General features: G+C 40.7%; 1 protein-coding gene across 16 annotated transcripts in view; it reads right to left on the bottom strand.

Annotated features, from left to right (window-relative positions):
- nav1b (neuron navigator 1b) overlaps window positions 1–23,095 on the bottom strand; it is an 80,423-nt gene that overhangs the window by 54,530 nt on the left and 2,798 nt on the right. For 13 of the 16 annotated variants that reach the window (XM_039798777.1, XM_039798785.1, XM_039798787.1 and 10 more), the window contains exons 2-4: window positions 7,049–7,857; window positions 6,782–6,870; window positions 715–1,446 (exon numbers count right to left, since the gene is read on the bottom strand). In XM_039798777.1, the coding sequence (XP_039654711.1) occupies window positions 715–1,446; window positions 6,782–6,870; window positions 7,049–7,830 (1,603 nt within the window). In that variant the 5' untranslated portion in view covers window positions 7,831–7,857. Of the gene's footprint in view, window positions 1–714; window positions 1,447–4,315; window positions 4,334–6,781; window positions 6,871–7,048; window positions 7,858–23,095 lie in introns of those variants that run through there. The other 3 variants (XM_039798790.1, XM_039798792.1, XM_039798791.1) reach the window with 2 other exon arrangements.

Below are 23,095 nucleotides of genomic sequence, written 5' to 3'. Positions count from 1 at the left end.
CCAGAGAGAAAGCCATTTTCTCTGCCATTTGCACCACTGTAGTACACAGGGTATTAACCATCTGTCAGTGCTCCACAGATGAATGGAGCTGGGAGGAGGCTAAATACCTGTCTGTGTGCCCAAAATGAATTCAATATTGCATGCCATCTTTTCCACCTCTCTTTTAATGGAAGCCTACGCGGAGCAGTGGATGGACTCTCGAGTGCATCGGCACATGTTGCAGCAAACAAGAGCTTTAGAAAGGAGATCAGTCTGCCGGTAATAATCCCCAACCCCACAGGCTTTTTTCATGCAATCAGCCGGGAATGCTATGATAGGAAGCAAGCATATTCCACATAATCAATGGCCTCAGACACCTGAGCGACATGCTGAACGAATACGAACAATAGAGCATCACTATAGCTTTTGGCTAGAATACCAAACTGATGCAGCATTCAATGAAATAAAGGAAGAGGAGCATGCTTGGCAAGCACAATAAGGATGTCTTCTTTTTTTCCCCCTCTGTCGGTGAGCTGCATTAAATCCGTTCAGGGGGGAATGTGGGTCTGCAGGAGCAAGCAGGTGCCGTGTGGTGGCTGTATCAAAGGGGGCGTGCTGCCGAGAAGCACTGAAAAATCTTACAAGCGGGGCGTTTGGTTTGTAGCACATGGCCACCACACGTACTGTAGGGGCCATGGGGCGGGTGAGGTATTAAGACCGCTCTGCTGTACTCACCTAACATCTGACTGAAAAGCAGCTGCTCCAGGTCGCCCAGCACTGTCACCACCAGTTCTGGGTCCACCTTCAGGAAGGGCTTGTCCCCCCCTTCCTCTCCTTTGGAACCGGACTCCCCTCCGGCTCCGGCTCCCTGCTTCTTAGCGTTGGCCTTCGCCTTGCTGGACAGGATCTCGTCATCCGACTTCCCATCCTCAGGTGCCTTGCTCAGCGGCTTCACCTCGGCGTAAGGAGCACGAGGTATGCGGCTCTGCTTGCTCAGGGCAGATGGAGCAGCCAGAGGGCTGAAGGGCTTGGGTTTGCCCTGGAACAGCGAGTGTTCGGATTTGGATAGGTTTCGAGAGAGAGGGCCACCCCCTCCGGCACTGCTGCCACCCCCTGCGGTCTTTGGCTTGCCCATTTTGGTCTGCCCTGCTCCATGCTTGGCCATGTCATCACACCACTTGGGCTCGTAAAGGTGCAACTTCTTCTCTGCATCAGTTAGTACAGCCAGGTTTGTCATAGACCTCTGCTTGCGAAGACTGGAGGGCACTGGTAGCCTGCCATCAGAGCTACCCGCCCGGTAAACCTTCAGTTCACCCCTCGGTGTGGTCTGGGGCACTCCAGACTTGGCCCTCTTAACTGCCATGCCAACTCCTTTGCCATCTGCTTGGCCGTATGCCTTTGTGCTATCCGCCCTTTCCATCTTGAAATCCCCTTCTCTGCCTTTCACACTATTTCCAAGCATGCCTCCTGCATGAGACCATATAGAAAAGCATCAGCAAAGAGAAAACCGGCTTCCGTATCAAACCCTTTTTCTTGTGCAAAAACATACATAAAAATGCTTCCTCTAAGGCAATCCTGAAGCCTTCCCTTTCTTCCCTCCGTCTCCTTTTCTCCCTCTTTCCTCCTGACAGGCTGCTGCAGTTGCAGCTGTTGCAGTGCTGCCCAGGCACTCCCTTTCTCTCCTTTCCTTCCGTCCTCCTTTCCTCCGATTTTTCCACACTCCTCCCTTCAGCACACCCTCCTGCCGCTGAAGCGCGCAGCAGCGGAATGACAGCGGCAGTAACAACGCTCCCTCCTCCCCCTGCTTTCTGCTGCCTCTCTCTCGCCTCCGACTGCCCTCCCATCCTCCCTCCCTCGTTTTGTTTTCTCTCCTTCATTTAAAAAGATGCTTTGCGGTGTCTCAGCAGAACGTGAAATGCAAGAGAGCGATTAGAAACGATCATCTCTGGCTTATAAAACCAGGCACCATTCTCTTCTCACACACGTTTTCCCACCATCTCCTCTGATTCCTTTGTTCTTCCCCTCCCCCTCCATCACCTCCAGTGTTCCCTGTTCAATACACTCAACATGATGCATGATTTGTAATGTTAGTGGACGTGTCAATGTGAATGGATACACATTTTGATATGCAACTACAGCCCATATCATAAATTATCATCACTGTCAAAAATCCCACACAATGCATCAACTGGAGCATCCAGATTATCTTTTGATCCTGTTTGAGCTTCCTTACGATATCAGTTCCAGATTAACAGATGGATAAATCATATGCTAAAAATCAGCAGTGTGTTGACCTGCCATAAATAGACAACTGCATTCTTGTCAAATAATATCAACAATGATGACATGATTTTTAAAGGCTAATGTAAATGTATATATGTACATAGTAAAAAAAAACAAACAAAAAAAACTTTTGAACTGACAAAAAAATAATTGGGAACTTTTTATCCACCGTTAGAAATATAAAAAAAAAAAAAAGAGAAAAGAAAGTGTACTAGCCAAATGAATGATTTCACTTCAGCAGACAGAGAGCAACAAGATGTGCCAGTGAAAGAAGAAACACACCCAAAACCACACTTTGGAAATATCTTCAAGTGAGCATAAGACACATGTACAAAACGCACATGCGATTGTGTTAAATTGAAAATCCGGGCACATTGTTTGTAGGCATGTTTTCTTTGCTAACATACGAGTGCAATCATCTTTTTCAGTTATTCCACACTGCTGTCTCTCAAGAGGCTCGCATGAAGCACTGCTCCATGGAAACCACCCTCTCTCATCGCCTGCATGTCATTTGCACCAGACTTCACTACACCGCACAAACAAGAAACATTTCCCTTTTCCATAAACCACGGAGATACAACCCTCATGTTACTGTGTGCTCATCAAATGAAATCTCTTCTTTCTATTATCTGAATCCAATGCTGGTGAATAGATTTATTTTTATTTTCTTATTAAGTGCATGAGTTGCTCTTTTCCACAACACAGCATGGCTGAATACAAGCATGCTGATCCTGTGGATATGATTGACCAGTTAGCGACAATGCCCAGAGGGTACTGCTCTCTCTCTCGCTCTCACACACACAATGGGTGTTGCACCACACTCCACTGCTTTTTTTTATTTGGGTTTCAGGGCACTCTGGGGTGGCTCATGGACCAGTGAGGGTGTTTGATCTGGCAATTAGTTTCTGGAAACAATGTCACGTCTTGTTTCTCCACATCACGAGTTCCAAGGCTCCCCTGCGGACTCCAGAACCACCGGCTGTGACCTCACTCCCATGATGCATTGAATAGGTTTTTTTTTGTTTTTTTTGGAGAGCAGGAATTTCTTAATTAATCGTAAGATAACTAAATCCCGACATGCCAAATTTACTGCAAGCCTTTGATGTTTTCATGGAACATCCAAGCATAAATTGGACGGAAACAAAATCAACACCTATCAAGAGTTCATTCATTTTAACATCTCGATTTTTAGTTTGCTCTAGTGATGGCAGCTACTTACAAACCGATGAATCCTACGGACGTCGATGATCCTGTGAGTTTTTCTCTAGCGTCACCATAAGGCTAACATTTTTCGTGTGAAATGAATTTTTTTTTAGTGAAATGTCTTGACAACTATCAGATGACTTGGCATACAATTTGGTACACATATTCATTGTCCCTAGAGTATAAATGGCGAGGACTTTGGTGCTCCCCAGACGTTTCCTCTCGTGCCTCCATGAGGCTGATATTTATGGTTTTGAGTGAAATATCCCGACAACTATTGGATGGACTTCGGTAAATAAAAATGTAGAAACTATGAATCGTCACCACTTCTCATGAGAGAGGAAGGGTGGAGCTGCATCTTTCATTTGGTCTCTTTCACATCTGGGTCTGATTCTCCCTTTCCAACTGGCCATCTGAGTAAGAGTGTGTGTGTGTGTGTGTGTGTGTGTGTGTGTGTGTGTGTGTGTGTGTGTGTGTGTGTGTGTGTGTGTGTGTGTGTGTGTGTGTGTGTGGTATGACAGCACAGTTACACAGCTGTCTATTATACATTTCCCTGGACAGCACATGTAATCATTTTGGGGCTGCTCAGCTGCTGTAATGCAATGGATTCAAGAACCTCCACATGTGCTCAAAAGGGGAAAACAGCAGAGAACATCAATGTAAACGTGCAGATAGTCAAAGCAGAATTAGTAGGTCGAAGCATGGTGTTAAAGGCACATGTAAAGATAGTGTTTGTGCATGGTGTTGAAGTCATGTGGTTATTATTGTACAGTACAAAACACCCCTAAATAGAAATATAATATTCACTGTGCTTGCTGGAATGGGACCAGCCTAAGGGATGAAGACCAACCTGATCAGTTATGAGGGGTTCTTCATGTGCTGAGCAAATCTCCTATTCATGATGAATTCAAGCTGCTGGAAAGGATCAAAAAAGGGAAAACTATCTTGTTTAAACATTTGCCAGAGTGATTAATTTGCTGTTTTGTATGAATCCTGGAGCAGTAGGTCTCCCCACTGTGTAACTTTAGACATTTTCAAGGAAGATTTCTCACCAGAGATCCTAACTGAGCTTAAGTTTTCTGCAGATGTTTCCAACTGAATGGAACTGTCATTAAAACAACCCTATTTTTTTAATCTTCCAGCTAACTTGTAGTTACTGCCGGATGATAGCTTACGAAGACACATCTCTGCTCTATGGCCAAAAACAGAATTTAAGCGCCCCTCAAGTCCGTACAGAGGGGTAAAGAGGAACTCCCAGACAGGAGGTGAAAGCCGATCCTCCCATCAAACCACTCAATCTCCTGCATCTGTCCACACTCAGCTGAGGACCACTCAGTCTCGTCTCTCCCTGAGGAGGCTGCCTGGAGGCTCTCGTTAGACTGTTTGGAATACCCCAGTGCAATTATATAAGGTAATTTTCTAACAATTCAGAGGTTGGGTAATCAGGAGCGACAAATACGTATATCAGACATGTAAGCCAAAATGACTCGTCGTAAAGTAATTCAGGCAAGTAATTTAGGTTATGAACCAACTGGCATTTTATTCGATTGCCAATGACTCCCAAAACAACATATATGAACGTTCTATTGAACACTATATCACAGCCGCATGGTGGCCGTCTTAAACATGTGAGGTAACACGTGACCGCAATGGCAGTTTAAGTCACAAGACCATCCGATAAAAAGGTAACGGTCGCGGTTTTAAACACAGTTTATGTTGTGAAACGGAGCAAGTTAAGTTAAGGCAACAAAAATACTTAGTTAGGGTTAGGAAAGTCACGTAAAACTACTAAAATGAGGACGTCATAGACTTAGGTCCGTAAAAGTCAGTAAATTCAAAAACGTGACAGTTGACTTTTGGTTTCTCCAGTAGTGAGTAGCAGCATATTTTAACATGAGACGGCTTCTGGAAAAATACCTACCAATGTCTTGATGTGAACTCAAACAACAAAAATGTTTAAATATTAACTCTGTTTTGTGGTCAGAGCTCTGTTACCCCTGAGTCGATAGTGTCTGCTTACTCACTTAAATCAATATCACTTATTCACAGCAGTCTTTAATTATGTAATCTCTTTCTAATTGGAACTAATTGATTGAATTGTTGTGGTTGTATCTGCTAATGGTGAATTTGCCTTCACTCAGCGAGAAATTCAGACGGCGAGAGTTCCTTAAAATAATGAAATATTGACCAGGCAAATTATTGTGTTTTTGTACACGCGTCATGTTTGTATGTCAGTCTCTAAGCAACATGATGTGTGAGGTACAGAGTTGTTGCGGGCATCAGAACAAACACAACACTGACAGAAATGACGTAAATATAATTACGACGGTGCACCAGAGACACAACAACGTTGAGGAAAGTGCGGTGTGATTTGAGAGAAGTGCCCTCTGCCAAGAATCTGTGTTTTCCCACATGCACATAAAGAAAGAAGTGAAGCACTTGAGGAAATCCTGATGCACATAACAGGTGGTACATAAAGTAAAAAGCTTTGGTTGCGAGTTGGCAGCAGCTCTGGTGAGAACAACTGTCACGCTGAACTGAGTCCAGTGTCAACATTCAGCCGTATTAAAGCTCGGGTGTTACAGGATGCAATATAATACAATTGGAAACAAAAACTGGGTTTTGCATAATTAACTGGTTGAACTCAGTGAACTGAGTGGAAAAAGTTTGCTTTTTTTGTTTTGTTTTCAAGATTTAAGTAACTCGTTCTGATACTACAAGTACTTCGGAAGGACAGAGGGTGAATTCAAATGTTAGTCAATATAGTGATTAAACTTTATTGACACCCTGCTCTTTTTACAATCCTGGATGATATCAGATATCACCCGGTTTGATCAGCATCAGAGTTTCTGCTCATTGGTTTACAGCAGCAACTTCTTTTGCGTGTAAACCCTCGTTACAGGCTGCATATGTCTGAGCAGACGACAATTCTTTTATACATGTATTTTTAGGGGGAGGATTTTATGACCTAATTGGATAGTTGACAGGAAATGGATGACAGGAAACAGGGGAGAGAGATGGAGAATCTGGTGTAACAAATGTCCCCAGTTGAGCAAAAACCGGGGACGTTGCAGTCATTTGAATAATTTCTAGAGAATTAATTAGCAATTAGTTATGAATAAATTAGTAAAGAATTTTACAAAAAAATAATTTGTCAAGGAACATTGTTTTTTTTCTTTACTATCCACTCAATCATCTTGTGACCCCTTTGGATGAGTCCAGATGTGCAGGTTAGGAACCAGTCGTTTAGAGCATCAGGTGTTGTCTGTTCTCCCAAAATGGAAATATCAGGGGGAGGAGATTAAAAGAGACTCACCTAGATCGTCACAGCAGACCTCCATGGAGTCAGAGGAACAATCACTGAGATCATCAAGGGAGGTGTCTGTGTCCTCGTGGACCTGAACCCTACAGGATAAGAAAGAAACATACAAATTTTGATGAAGTGCTACTAAAAGCGGAAAATTATTTATAAGAGGCAGCATGAGATGCCCTACGGTGCAACATATTCTAAAAATAATAATAGGCAGTCTGTCTGCAATGCAGCTTATCTTCCCATCTTAAAAAGGTGAAACACTGCCCTCACCTGAACCTGAAGGGAGCAACAGTGGCCAAGTAGACTTTTCCTGGCTCACTCCCTTTGTGCCGCATGTTGAATGTGTGATGAGAAGACTTTGATTTGTTGTTGGACACGTCTCTTTCTGAAGCACCCAGGTGCTGGTTGGAAAGGTTCCTCGCCTTTTTTTGGGTGTTGCCCATTCCAGCTAAGGGCACGCCCGATATCTCATTCCCATTTGCACCTTCAGTATAAAAGAGACGTCCTCTTCCGTGGCCTGACTGGACATCAGCAGAGAGCCGGCCAAAGGTGGCATCCTCATGTGCGTTGTCCACACTCTTCAGACGATATTTTCCAAAGGTCCAGTTTTTGTTGGTGGTTCGTCTCAACTGGAGGTCTCGCAAAGCCTTCTGGTTCAGCGTGCTGGCGCGGAGGTCCAGTGTGTCTTTTGAGCGTCTGACTTCCCTCTTCGGTATCTGAGGGCTGCTGTACGCCGAGCACGTTCCATCAGTTCGTTCTGTAGCTGCTGGACTTCTATGAGAATTCATTCCAACTTTATGCTGCAGCAGGTGGTTCTTTAAAGCTGTACCCCTCAGCAGCTCTGCAGGACCCGAGGAAACCGAAGATGGAGAATAGGAAGGCCGTCGTTTGGGGGCGTGCTGATACTGCAGTGTGGGATTGGGGGTTCCGCTGTGTTGTTTGGGATCCATCTTGGAGAGAGGCATCATGCTTCGAGGCAAAGGCAGACTCGATATGACACCTGCGTCGCTCTGACTCGGAGATATGACTTTGATATTCACTCCACCGCTCATGGTTGGGGACAGTCACTGGGCTGAGATCTAGAAAATAGCCAGCAGAAAAAAGAAGCCGGCGGCTTCAGAGAAATTGCACTATTGCAGTTTTACATATACAATTCAAAAGTAAGAACATAAAAAAAGCAAATCTAGCAGAACAGAACCACAGCTATAATACAAAATTCATAGTATTCTATATGCAACATTCTGAAATACACAAAACATTGACAGCGACGTGTTTGTTTTAGAGCTGGGCAATATATCGATATATGGATATCATGATGAGATTAGATATCGTCTTAGATTTTGGAAATTGTAATATGGCATAAGTGGTGTCTTTTCCTGGTTTTAAAGGCTGCATTACAGTAAAGTGATTTAAAGTTTCTGAACTTACCAGACTGTTGTAACTGTTCTATTATTTGCCTTTACTCACTATATCCACATTACTGATGATTATTTATCAAAAATCTCACTGTGTAAATATTTTGTGAAAGCACCTATAGTCAACACTACAATATCGTTGTGGTATCGATATCGAAGTATTTGGTCAAAAATATTGTGATATTTGATTTTCTCCATATCGCCCAGCCTTAGTTTGTTTCAAGGTTTTAATTTTATTCAAAGAACACCATCAGAAACAGGCATACTGTAAGTGTTAGAAACCGGTACCTACATACGAAATTAAACTCTTGAACTTCATTAGACTGAACAGGCAACATTTCAACCCTCTTCATCAGGCATTTGCCATTTGGCTGACATCACAAAAGGCAAGGTTAATTATATAGAGTAGCCACGAAAGTGATGACTTAATGGTGATGTCATGGTCAAACAATCCAATCCAGTTGAATGCTTTGAACACTTTGGATGCATTCTCAAAACAGAGCATATCAACCATTAGTTATTTAATTGAAAAGATAGACCGATGCACGGACATTCAACATTCACAGCATAATGCAAACAACTTTAGTTATTTTCAAACGGCTACTCAAGAAGCCAGCCACCTGCCAACTTAGCTTAGTACCAAGACTGCAAACATCTAGGCTGGCTCTGTCCAAAAGGTAACAAAATCCACCTCTAAAAGCTCACTAATTAACACGGTCTATCTCCTTCGTTTAATCTCTCTCTGCTGGTTCGCACTCGTTGTACAAAAGCTTAGCTATAGTAACCTGTAACTAGTAACTTCTGGCGACTGGCAGTAGCTTCATTTTTTGCGTACAGACATCAGAGTGGTATCAATCATCTCTATCTAACTTTTGGCAAGAAAGCGAATAAGTAACTTTTCCACAAGTCCAAACGGTGAGATGGCCAACATGCCTGCATCATTGTTTGGAGTTTGGAGTTACCCGTTCCGAGATACTGCCAATTCCATATTATCAAATTGACCCTACTGGCATTGAATAATAAGCGGATTAAAAAAAAATTATTAGAAAATAACAAGGTTTTGAAACATTATGCGTAATTAAAAAAGGCAAATACTGTATGTTGGTTAAATGAAGATTGTCTCTATACAAAGCCCTAGTTAGTGGGAAGTTGCTGACATCTATCTTAGTAGTGTACTGCATGATGGATAGCAAGGTTTCATTTAAGATGTATACTGTAGAAAATACTGTAAAACAGCTGTGCATTCCAGGGCGTCTGCCTCACAGAGAGAAGCTTTCTAACCACAGAGGTACTGACTGAATGTGGATGGAAGCGAGTGGGAAAGAAGAAAGAGGAGATGATGGTCTGAGGGGAAGGACCATTATACCAGTATGTATCAGTTACAACATCAAAGTGACCTAAAGGTCTGAGAACCAGACTAATCACCACTTCAAATTCCTCAACTGGGAGAAACATTGAGATCAAGAAAGCGAATAAAACTCTACTGTCAAATGCTGTTTAGTTGCAGGACTAAAGCAGCTGATCTAAGGCAAAAGTCGAAAAAAGAAAACAAGGTTAAATAAGGATTAAAAGAAACCAAATCTTCTCAGGAAGATTTAATTTAAATTAATTCACGTATTTAAAATAAGATTAAAAATAATCAAACAGCATAACACAAAATCAAAGCATCAGTTGCATCTAGAGGAGACACCATATGTTTCAACAGCTTTTCCTAATGTATTCCTGGTCCTCTCGCCACAACCTCCAGTGTGAGACGTGCTGTGAAAGCCAGTGGGCAGGCTGACACCACTTGGCACATGCAGCAGGAGAACGGCTCCTTTCAGGCCATGCCAACACCGGCTGTCCCCACCGCCGCCCTGCAGACGCTACCTCTCCTCCAAAGACACAATGCTGGGGGCTCCGTCAGTGCAAGATGACCATGATCGAAAGCAGGGGTGGCGAACCTGCGGCTCTCTTTGCCTGCTCCGGTGAGGCTCTTACTGTGTGGCTGGGGGCTGTGGGATCGATAGTTGTTTTTACTTTGTGTAACATATTTTTGATAAGTCTAATCTGCCAATAATTCTTTTTTTGGGGGGGGGGCATTTCTGCCTTTATTAGAGAGGAAAGTTGAGATATGAAAGGGGAGAGAGGGGGGAAAACACGCAGGAAAACAGTCACAGGTTAGATTCGAACCCTGGACCTTCTGCATCGAGGAATAAACCTCTGCATGTACGCCCACTCTACCAACTGTGCTAACCGGCCACATCTGCCAATAAATTTGCCAATAATTTAAAAATAATGCAGCAGAGTTTTGAGGACAGATTCTGCAACCTTAGGGGGAAAAGCAGCCACAGATCACCTTCTTCATTAGCCCTTTCTCTTCTGAATCAGACTGTTTGAAAGCCCCTTTAGTGACAAATGATGCAGCGTCCCAACTGGAGAGGAGTGACAGACTGAAATGTGTGTAGAGAGAAGGAACCAGAGAGTTCTGGAAAACCGTGCCCACAAACAGATATCCCAACGTAAAACAGGCTACGCTCAAGCTAATGTCAACGTTTGCATCAACGTATAGTACAGGCCAAAAGTTTGGACACACTTTCTCATTCAATGTGTTTCCTTTTATTTTCAGAACTATTTACATTGTAGATTCTCACTGAAGGCATCAAATCTATGAATGAACACATATGGAATTATGTACTTAACAAAAAAGTGTGAAATAACTGAAAACATGTCTTATATTCCAGTTTCTTCAAAGTAGCCACCCTTTGCTTTTTTATTAATAAGGGAAAAAATTCCACTAATTAACCCTGACAAGGCACACCTGTGAAGTGAAAACCATTTCAGGTGACTACCTCATGAAGCTCATTGAGAGAACACCAAGGGTTTGCAGAGTTATCAAAAAAGCAAAAGGGTGGCTACTTTGAAGAATCTAAAATATAAGACATGTTTTCAGTTATTTCACACTTTTTTGTTAAGTACATAATTCCATATGTGTTCATTCATAGTTTTGATGCCTTCAGTGAGAATCTACAAATGTAAATAGTCATGAAAATAAAGAAACACATTGAATGAGAAGGTGTGTCCAAACTTTTGGCCTGTACTGTACGTCTGTGAATCAGTGTTGCGAGACATGAAAAGGATTGTGGATCACAAAGACTGTCAGGTTTTCCACTGAGTCAATCTAGGTAAGATTGAAACTATGAAAACTGCTATGTACTATGTCATTAGTTTTGCTGTTGTAGTGTGGACGTGCATGCGTTGTGTGGCTCTTTGCTGGTGTGTTTTTTGTTTTTGTTTTTTTTGGCTCTTTATGCTGAATTGGTTGGCCACCCCTGAGCTAAAGTATTCGTACAGTCACTGGTAAAGAATTACCACTTTTCCCTGAATGCATATTCTGCATTTTGCAACAGTATTTCTCAAAAAAAAAAAAATAAAAAAAAATAAAACACACATCTTAACAAATCCCACCAGTGATTAATATTTACTCTTTACTAATATTTACTTCTTTTTTTTTTTTCTCCATGTGTGTGTATGACATCCTTAGTTTAATATTCTAATTCGGTTTCTTTTAAGCTTTGATACTTTAAGGTTCTTGGGTGAGCAGTGTATTATCCCCATACTAAAGAGCACTATAAAAAAAAGTTTTTTGTCATCGGTTTTAAAGAAAATGGTTTAATAAACCACAAAACAGAAAATGTACTAATTTTGAGTTGATGAAGGGATTATTCTCATGGAAATCAATCTATAAAAAATATTTGTTTAAATTATGTCTAAATGACAATTTTAATTTATTATTTAGTAGTAGTAGTAGTAGTAGTAGTAGTACAATGTAAGCTCTAATATGACAATAATATTGCAGCTACTTTTGTCTACTCTGACACCTTTTGTGCATCTGTTAATTTAGTAACCGGATTCTTCATCATTTCCTCTTGTTTCTCCCATGTTTTTAACATCTCTTCTGCTCCTCCCATCATTTATAAAGCAAAGTAAAGCCTTATAACAACCAGACAGGAGAACAAGACAAATACCGACTCATAGGTTCATACATGTAACGTGTGCATGTAACACAGCAGAAAATGCCATCTTCTATTTAAGACAATATGGCTGAAATTAATGTCACAACATTAATACAAATATGTTGCCAATATCGATATGCAGTATATTGCGATAGGGAAATGCATGCAAATTCCCATATTAAGCAATAAAATGTAATTCATTGTGTTCCACGGTGATAATTGTATTTTTTTTAACGTAATTTGCTTGGAATCATTCATTTGGAAAACAGAGTTTTGTCAAATGAAATTAATATTTAATATTATGCGACAGACAGTTGATAACTGATAATACTGAAATACATTGATGACCAGCTCGAATAAAATCAAAACCGCACGCTTAAGGTTTCGTCTTACCCGAGTAAATAAATGTCCAACATTAGTCAGTCCTCAGCACGGAGACAACAAGAAGACAAAAGTACGGTGCGGTGCAGACTAACTTGCTCTCCACAGAGACAAGCTACACTTAACAGTATGATGCAGTTAACAGTAATACAATTTAAACCCACGTGCCGTTTTAAAGTGAGTGGGGGAAAATTGATGCTGGACGACAAAAACGCCAATGAGAGAGCTGAAGAGAAACTACATGTCTTCACATCTACAGCCCAACACACTTTCTCCTCTAGTGTAATACACACACACACACACACACACACCCTTTTCCATTATAAAAGAAATGTATTAGTGACTCATATTTCGTTCTTTCTTGGGTGACCTCATGCTTTATTTGCTCCCTCGGGGCTCATGTTTGAATGTGACTTTAAGGTTTAACATGCCAGCCTTTCAACATGTCATCTTCAAAGCATCTATCCAGCCAGCGTGTGCAAGGAGCTAAAACTGCCCCAGTCCTCCAAACCTATAATCATCCCGAGGGCCAGACTAAAGATACTTGTACAGACCAACAACATGTCGGCGCAGGATCACTTTACTCTGGTGAAGCTTCCAAACTCCAGTGCCAAAGGGTCTGATAATGCACTCATAAGTCACGAGACACCAGTACAGTCCTAGATGCTATAAAATCCATTTTGGGAAAAAAAAATCAATGACTGTGTTAAAAATATAGTTGACCAAATCTGGAGATCATCATCATTTAGTGGATCGTTTCAGGGCTTATAATGCCTTCTGTAATTATTGTTTTGTTGTGCCAAATGTCATCTTGTGAAGTGTCCCCTTATAAAAAGGTGAATCTTTCCTTCCACTTGCAGATACTCTACAGAGCTGACTTTGGCCCTGTTGTTTCAGTCTCTTCATGCTCCAGTTTCTCTCCATTCCAGCTCAGCACCAATAGATAATAGAGTTGAACAAGGGCATCATTATCTACATAATTCAATTTTCTCAAGACTGCCGTACTATCTAGTTTTACAAGAGGCCTGATCTCATTATTATATATAGCACCAAGTCCCAGATTCCTGATTTTCACTGCTTCCTCTCATGTCCTAACTTTGTTGGGAGAGAAATTCTGTTGGGAGCAAACATGGACTGAGGTCAACTTACACTGTATCAAAATATGTGCACACAAAAAGCACACAGTGACACATAACTTTGGTGATCCCCTGACTTTTCCCAGCACCATCATTACTTTGGTTTATGACCAAATACCTGAAAACCTAAACTTGTGTACTGCTTAGTGCCAATAACAAAATGTAAGCATGCTTACATGATAAACCAAGATGATGAACATGATCAAATACGTTACCTGTTAAACATCAGCATGATAGCATTGCCATTGTGAGCATGTAAGCATGCTGAGGTTAGCTCAAAACATCAACGTGCCCAAGTATAGCCTAACAGAGCTGTTAACTTGGCTGCAGACTCTACAGGCTCGTTGAAGTCCTGGTAAGGCAAACATAAATGTGTTCTGAATCTGTGACCCACCCCACAGGAAAATGTTTTTAACCACTCAGCCAAATCTCAATGATTTAAAAAAAAAAAAAAAAAAGGCCAAGGATATAAAATTGGGTTTCAAAATCGTTAAAATTTAAAATAAATAAATAAACCGTATTCTCTGCTCTGAGACACTGGGGGCACCTAGCCGAAGAACGCGCCGTGTCCATGGGCCCGACAAACTCTAGCTGCAGCTGTGTTAGTTTGGTAGCACATATGCTAAAAAAGTAGCACACAGTCTATAGGACAGCACACACCCCCGAGCCGAAGAACGAGTGGCGCTCCGCAGCAACAGACCATCGTTAGCAGCTAACCCAGTAGCGTACACAGTCTAGGACAGCACACACACCCTGAGCCGAAGAAGAAAGCCGCTTCACGGCGACAGATGGCACAAAACACACACCCACAGCAGTATAAAACCATTAAATACTGACATACTGTCATTTCCATTAAAGCCCACGGTACTTTTTGTGGCAAACAAGATTAGAGTGGGCATTTAGGCGGGCAAGTTAATCTGTTGGCTCATTACAGGGATTTATCACTTCAAGTGATTAACCATGGTCAGTAATGCCATGACAATGTCAACAACCTGAATAAGGTTTCAGCTTCAGGCAGCGGTGTATGAAAACATTAAAAGGTTAGAAATAATGATCTAACAGGGCAAAAGTCCACATTGGATCAGATTACTGAACATTGCTGAAGTGCTCTCTCTATGGTATATTCAAGTACTTCTGGCCACACCCCAATAAGTGATGTCACAGCAGGTAATTTACTACTGATGTGAAACACTTGTGGCCCTAGAGGGGAAAGCACAGGTGTTACTGACAACACTGACGATGCCGCCATTATATACCCCAAGTGCCCCAGTAAGCCATGACATTGTGACCGTGAGCCAGCATCCACAACAAAAGGACCCTGAAACTGAAGCAGCTAAATGGAATTCAGCCATCACTGATTGTTTTATTTACACCTGTCCTTTTTCTACTGTGACTTGTCAAAATGTCTTCCTTGAAAAGGGCCTATAGTTGACTCTTTGATAAGACCGGAGCTGCTGTCCTTTCACGTAATCATGACGCAACCTGACTACAGAGGCAGTTGCAATTGGCCATACACATTCACTTATTTTTTTCCTTTTTAATTTAACAGTTTCCCTGCAGTGTTTTATAGTGAAGGTTGGGCAATTCACCTCTTACAAAGACCACCTCCGATATCATGAAAAAAAAAAAAAAAAAAAAGAATATACTTTTGTGAAATAAAAACATTAACGTGAAGGAACCATTTCACATCACAACTAGCAATATTTAAAAACTTTGCTAATTGCCTGAACCGATTAAAAGCTACTTGACACATCTATGTGTCAGGATCTGGGTGGCACTTTTGATAAACAATCTCCTTGGGGAAACCCTAACTTTGTGATTTTATGGAGAGGTTTTGGCAGGGTTTCATTTAACGATTATGACATTTGTTTTTAAAAAGATGCTTTAAATTAAGTCCCATGTAGCAACACCAAAGGTAAGGTACGATTTCTAAATAACACGTAGCCATGTCTGCTAGCTCTCTCTATTTCCTTTGTTTTTATAAAAAAAGAACAGTTATCCAATATATTTTTATGTAGACTAGCAAATTTTTTCCTCGAGTCATGATCAACAAACAGAGTTAGCTGAATGAGAAACCACAAGATTGCGATGGTTAACATTGTACTGGTCTTATACTGGATGAAACTAATACTAAATCAGTTATGTGCATCATGCTTTAAAACCAATACAGAACAGTACCACAGCAAGTGCATCTTGTTCATCCCTCCATTTACCATTTGAAAAGCAGTTTTCAGTCTTCTGGACTTGAACCCCTGCTGGTTTTCATTTCAACATGCTTTTACGAACCATTACACACCTGATCCTCAGATATAAAATAAAGTGCAATGAACCACCTGTGGCCTGGGGACCAGCTCTGACAGCCACTGCATAAACAAAACATACTCACAGTGAACTACAGGCTTCAGGCACATACAGTATAATAACAGTTCTGTATCTACATCTTTTTAAGTGCAAATATTAAATTTGAAAAACATCATTCAGTGTGGCTGTTGTGAGGACGTTTGTCATTTTGCTTCAAGCTAATGCACAGACTGTTTCAATCATGCAGTGACCTGATTATAGCCTACTTTTAAATAAACACCAGCCTAAAAAAAAAAAAAAATTAAATTTATCAGAGGCCATTTAAACTAGCAGTGTCTGCAGCCTTAAAGCTGAACAGGGTCAGTGAGGCCTATCCACATAATATTCCAGGTTACATTGTTGCTCTGACATAAATTATTTCTTCTAGCCTGAAACAAAAGTAGACATTGCCCCACAAGGATCAGAAAAAGGATCACAAGCAGCACGGACAGGATGCACAGGATGCTGTATTGTGAAATCCCTTAAGCACACTGAAACAACCTGCCGCTGCAGTTATGCTGCAGTTATGCAACTGACACAGTTGTCTGAAGTGAACTGTAGCTGATGTAGGAATAGGAGGGCGGTTTACAGAGCATACTGCAGCCCTGTGATGAGTCGAAGTGTGAGCAGTTGTCTATGTCGGACCATCAGTCTTGCAAACTGGGTCATTAAAACAGATAGGAGAAGAGAAGTGTGATGGAAATACATTTGAAAACTCTCCAAACTCTGCAGCAACAGCACCAAAAATAGTCCAAGGGACTCAATTCATGCATAAGCAAATAAAAAAAAACACGATTTTTCACTTTCATCCTAGGAGGCTTTCAAGAAAAGACTGCAGTAAGTAAAAGTAAAAATGTGTGCAGCTTTCTGTTAATATGCATATGAATGGTGGCATATGGGGTAAATTGAAATAACTCAAACACTGTTTGAGGTTTTGTCAGAAAAGGCCTAACGATAACTTCTTTGATATTTAAGTTTTTCAAATCAGACAGATAGCCATAAAAGTTGGTGCCCATTGCCAAACTGCAAGAGTATTAATTCAAAATACATAAATTAGCCACACATTAATTTATGTTGTTTGTGTATAAGAATCTTGCCCTTATAAAGCAAATGTACAGTCACAAACCCTATTATTCATCTAAACTGCTTATAATATACTTAGTTATTGATTTTTAGACCATACTTTTGGATGGTATGTTACTCATGAGATGTGCACTGCTGTTGTGTGAAAGCCCAATGCCATATCAATATTTATCGTTTTTAGTAGTGTTATTTTAAAATGTGTCTCATACATTTTCTGCCCAATATTAAAAGCGTGTCGTTGAAGGTACATACTTGATAACCCAACGACTCCTCACACTACACCTCTATGTACAAACCATGAAAAAAAAACAAAAAAAACACAATGGTAGAAACACATACACACACATTTTCTACAATGTCAGAATGACAGAAGTCCTTTCTTTTGTTGCCACAGTCATTCAGTTTGCATTCAGCATCTGCTCTTCTCATTCCTGAAACCTGTCACCGCTGTCAGCTCGTCTCAAGAAGAGCCAGCAGAGGAAACACCCAGCTTTTCTTTTTCCATCAAGCACATGGAACAAAACAATAAAGAGGAAAAATTGTGGTATGTATGTATGTATGTATGTATGTATATTTTTTTTTTATATTTTTTATTTATTTATTTATTTATTTATATATATATATATATATTTTTTTTTTTTTTTTAAACAATATGCTGAGCAGACATATATGGAGGCTTCCATCACAGACTATTCATTGTACTATTAACACACCTTTAGCCAGAAGGGGAGGAACTAATCAGTGGCAACAGTTTAAATGGTTGGAGTGAAAACCTGTGACCATATGGCTCCGCTGAGTTCGGTCTTTAACACTGCAGAACCAAAACTGACCAAATGAAATGCGGACGCTCTCCATCTGTCAGTATTACCCACATCAGACCAACTGCAGACTTCTTTTTAGGAAGCACAGGCATCCTAGTTGAGTCATTTAAAGTCAGAATTTATTATTATTATTATTATTATTATTATTATTATTATTATTATTATTATTATTATTATTATTATTATTATTATTTCTAAAAAGGAAACCGGATGAGGGACAATCCAACATGGTGTGTTATACCTGCTACATACACAACCTCCCTGACAGTCTGTCCAAATCTGACCATGGTTAAACCTGAGCTTTCTCAGCTGAGCTCTGTGGACATGGATTCAACACACCCACACATTTTCATAGACATGTCAACATGGCATCATGACTTTGCGTAAATATATACGCCACTTTCATAAAGCCAAATGGCGTGTTATTTTACGCCATTTTCAGCTATCCACGTGTATGATACACGCTGGAAACAGCTGATGTAAACAGACCCACCACGTGGCCTCGCCACGTTGCGAGAACGCGACGTACTATCGCGAGAACAACGTCACACGCCTGGCAAGAAAAGAAAATGGTTGAGTTTAGGAAAAGAACACAGGGAAAGGCTTTAGTAACAAAACAGTGACAAAAACACGGAGAATAACGACTAAAACATGCTTACGACAACAACAAATGGTTGGGTTTAGGAAAGAAACATTGGGTAAGGCTTATTAAAAACAAAAAATTAAAAACAATCGCCACACGCGAGGCGCGAACCCAGCTCTCCCAGGTGAAAGCCCTGTGTTTTACCCATCCGCCACCCCAACCCTACCTCCTCACCCAATCCCTCGTTCCTTTATACCACTCGCTACAGCGAAAAAATGGACTCGCAATATAGGCCAATGGCAGCCGATTTGCGTTGATATACACGCAAAAATGCGATTATGCGTCTTCATAACACGCAAAAACGGAATAGAAATTGGCGTGTCATACATACGCCAATTCATGAGATCAGTCTGGACATGTGACCAACAGAAATGGAATAATGTGTCCCTGAACAAAGGGGGGGGGGGGTCAAAATCAAAAGTAGCCCTCAGTATCTGGTGTTGCCACCAGCTGCATTAAGTACTGGAGTGCATCTCAGGTGGGATATTCGGATGTACCGATCCTATGCAGGTGTTGTTACACGTGGTCTGCCACTGTGAGGACGATCAGCTGTGCTTCCTGTCTCCCTGTAGTGCTGTCTTAGGCGTCTCACAGTAGGGATGTTGCAGTGTATTGGCTGGCCACATCTGCGGTCCTCATGCCTCCTTGCACCATGCCTAAGGCACGTTCACGCAGATTAGCAGGGACCCTGGGCGTCTTTCTTTTGGTGTTTTTCAGAATCAGTAGAAAGGTCTCTTTACTCTCCTAATTTTCTTATAAGTGTGACCTTAATTGCCTACCGCCTGCAAGCGTTCAACAGGTGCATGTTCATTAAGTGTTTATGGTTTATTGAACAAGCATGGAAAACATTGTTTAAACCCTTTACAATGAAGATCTCTAAAGTTATTTTGATTTTTACAAAAGTATCTTTAAAATACAGTGTCCTGAAAAAGGGGTGTTTCTTTTTTTGCTAGTAGGATAAATGGTTATGTTTTTGCTAGGAGGATGTAGAGAAGTCTACTTATTTTGGATCAAAACAAGCTTTTGACCATGTAATAGTGTAATAGTATGTTATAAGCTGCAAGAAAACATTAAGTCGATAATGGACCAATCCAAGATGTAATTTTGCAATAGAATCACCTGATGTTCTGAACTTCATCCTCAAATAAACCCTCATTCAACATGTTCCCTGCCTCCTGGACTTGTGAGTTCATTTGGTTTTCACCTGAGTAAGATAAATTACATTCAATATAACACTGGTCAAAACCTCTAAATAAGAAGGGTCTAGGAACTTGGAACATAGTAAAACGGCCTCTACAGTAAGTAACTGGTTGGTATCATGAACTAAACTATGAAAACACAACCTTGGATCTAAAGTTTCACATGAAAAAGAAATAGTTTCACTATTGATGCATAATTCTGTCACAGTGGAGCTTTCGTCTACAATATCATCGACGTGGGACTGTCCTCATCTGCGTTTCAGAGTTTGTGCTAATTTCCTGGAAATTGGTGAGACTATTTAACTTGAAACACAGTCCGCTGTCCCAACAGCAGAGGACCTCCACTATGGGCGCCACATGTCGAACTAAAGTTCACAAAATCAGCAAGGTGGAATCTGTTAAAGGCTAAATAGCATCCATATTTTCTGAAAAGATTCACATAGAGCCACTGTCTCTGAGTTTATCTAAACTGTTTTATCACCAAGAGTCTGCTGTGTCCTTCCATCAAGGTCTAGTTCAATTTCAGCTTCAGTTCCCAGGGGGGGGGGGGGAAGCTCAACTGAAATGTCAGTTCTCCAGGGAGATTCAGTGGCTGCAACATGTCACTCAACAGCTGTCAAGATTTTTACAGTGACATTAATTGTAACCTGAAGATTTAAGACTGAAGACCTACACTTATTAGATTTCTAAAGTTCAAGTTAAATGATTTGGACTGCATTAACATAGCGCCTTTCTACCTTAGTGTACAAAGCACTTTAAAATTAGCCTCTCCGCTCATTCACAAATTCATACACCCGATTATGGGGGCCATCCAAACAAAGATAAAGTCAGACCTGCATCTCAGTACAACGAGGGAGGAGTCATCTTCACCTCATGTCGCATCTTTTTATCTGATCTCTGACAAATCTCTCGTCTGAACACTCAAATATTGTATAAAAGTTTTTTATGGAACACATAAAATATGTATCAGGTTTTCCGAGGCTGTCATTTTTGGTTAGCCAAGGTGGAACATGTCTGCTACTGGAGCGTGTCTGTGGACGAGACTTTCCAAACCAGACTAACCACACACACACACACTTGGATTCAGGACACACTGAGACGTGGCATTTACGAGGGAACAAAAATTGCCCTTTGAACATGATGCTTTCCGACATTTTAAAAACATCCCACCATAACATCACTATACTATATCACATAACATCACAATATTATAATCTTATAATCGCCATCATTATTTTGATATGTGTAATTTTAAATCAGCTATGGATTTACTGTGCAATAGCTTAATGTGACCACAAAGCTTGCTCTGATGAGAAGGAAGCTTCAAAGCATCTGCTTTACGTATGCAGTGCTTCTCAAAAGTGTCTTGGATATGATGCAGGCTGTTGACAAGAGAGAAAATTATGCCCTTTGGAGCATTTTTCACCGCCATAATAGTTGTTGTCTTATCGCAGGACACTATTTCTGTGTTGTCATACATCCAGAGTGAGACTAAAGTTAGTTAAGTTCAAAAGTGCAGCCAGTTGCACACATGACAGATCTGCTTTATTGGCAATGACATCACCTACCATTAGTGGTATTCCCAGAGCCATGCATGGACTCCCTATCTAGAATTGAATTACTTTATGGTCTGTATGTTGTGCGTTAGTGTGTGCTAGGGCTGGGTATGGAACTTCAATACTTTTTGGTACCAGTCATGTATCTAAAGACGAAATCGAATGCTTTGTCAAATTCTCTCTTTACTTTATTTGAAATGTCTGTGGAATATCTGCTACATGGATTTGCATTTTCACAGACATTCATAGTTCCCAGATGATGAATGCTTACAACTCTGGTGGTCATCTGACTTTACATCTAGCACCATCATCAGGTCAACATTTTAATTAGTTCAATATTTTGATTTATGACCAAATACCTCCAAAACTAATGACATTCCCATAAGCCCAAAGCTTTAATTTGTGTTTGTTAGCATGCTAACATGCTAACACTTAGATGGAAAACATGGTAAACATTATACTAACCAAACATCAGCATGTTAGCATTGTCATTATGAGCATGTTAGCATACTGATGTTAGCATGTGATTAGGCACTGCTGTGTCCACAGCCTCACAGAGTCGCTAGCATGGCTGTAGACACTAGTGTTGCTTAAACAAAACATTTCGAATTTAAATCATTTTTGTCAATGTTAAACTTATACTGGCAAACGTATTGTGCAGCTGCTTGTGTTTAGACAACATTTTCCATTCGAGTAGTTGGTCTTCTTTTGGTAAAGCTGCAGTAGTTCATTTTTCGGCCATTGGAGCAGTAGAACAAGCCGTCAACAGAATTTAAACACATCTCCTTATAAAGTTGTAATGAAAAACATGTTGGCAAACAACTGCTGATTTACACATTTAACAACATTAGCATTTATTTAGAGCAGTTTCTGGCCACCCAATAAAATAAAATCCAGTATTCACATTACTTTTAGCTCGGTTTTGGTCTCCACCAACCTTTGAGGAAAATATATATTTAGCTGCTAAATGCTCCACTATGTTCACTACCTAGTCGCTAACTGTCTTTTAAAGCTGTTGGCTGTGTCGGAACAGCTGCCTGCTGTGTCTGAACATGACACTGAAGAGCAGTGAAAGTGAACTAAAACAGGGTCAAAACAATGTGCTAAAAGATGCTAAAATGTGTGTTATAGGTTTATCACTACCAGTGCACACATTATATTTAGTAATTTTATCAATTGTTTCCACCAACGTAAGGGGAAAATTTATTATTTTGGTATTGGTACAGAAACTCAGCGACTGTATTGAAAATTGTATACAAAAATGAACAATATTACCCACCCCTAGTGCTTGCATAAGTTTGTAAATCATACAATGTGTGCGTTTAACAATGTTCATTATCCTAACATTTTTAAAAGAAACTTCTAAAAAGAAGAAAGAATCACTTAAGCCTCATATTTCAAAGAAATTGCTTAAGGCATTGAAATAACAGCTCCTGTTCATTCACGGTTTAATCAAACAGCAACGCATGAATGATCACTGTCTACTGTACAGTATGTCAATGTAAACTAAGAAGATGAGTAGTGTGAAGTGTGAGCCTGATGCAGTGGTAGCCTGGTATGAGTCAGCAGTACATCCCAGACAATTACTGGGCAAATGACTCCCGGTCCCCGGCAGGACAATAAAAGTCCAGCACGGGACCGCAAAGTCTTTGTAGGAATTAGTTCAGCAGCCCGACTGTGTCCCGTTTCCCTCTCTCTCTGTGCCTGCAGTCACACACATGATAGAAATCTCTCCGTCAACCACAGGA

The sequence above is a fragment of the Perca fluviatilis genome, chromosome 4, assembly GCF_010015445.1.
Source record: "Perca fluviatilis chromosome 4, GENO_Pfluv_1.0, whole genome shotgun sequence".
Classification (NCBI taxonomy): Eukaryota; Metazoa; Chordata; class Actinopteri; order Perciformes; family Percidae; genus Perca; species Perca fluviatilis.
Note: the sequence above shows the minus strand (reverse complement) of the source record. Positions and strands in the feature narration are given on the sequence as shown.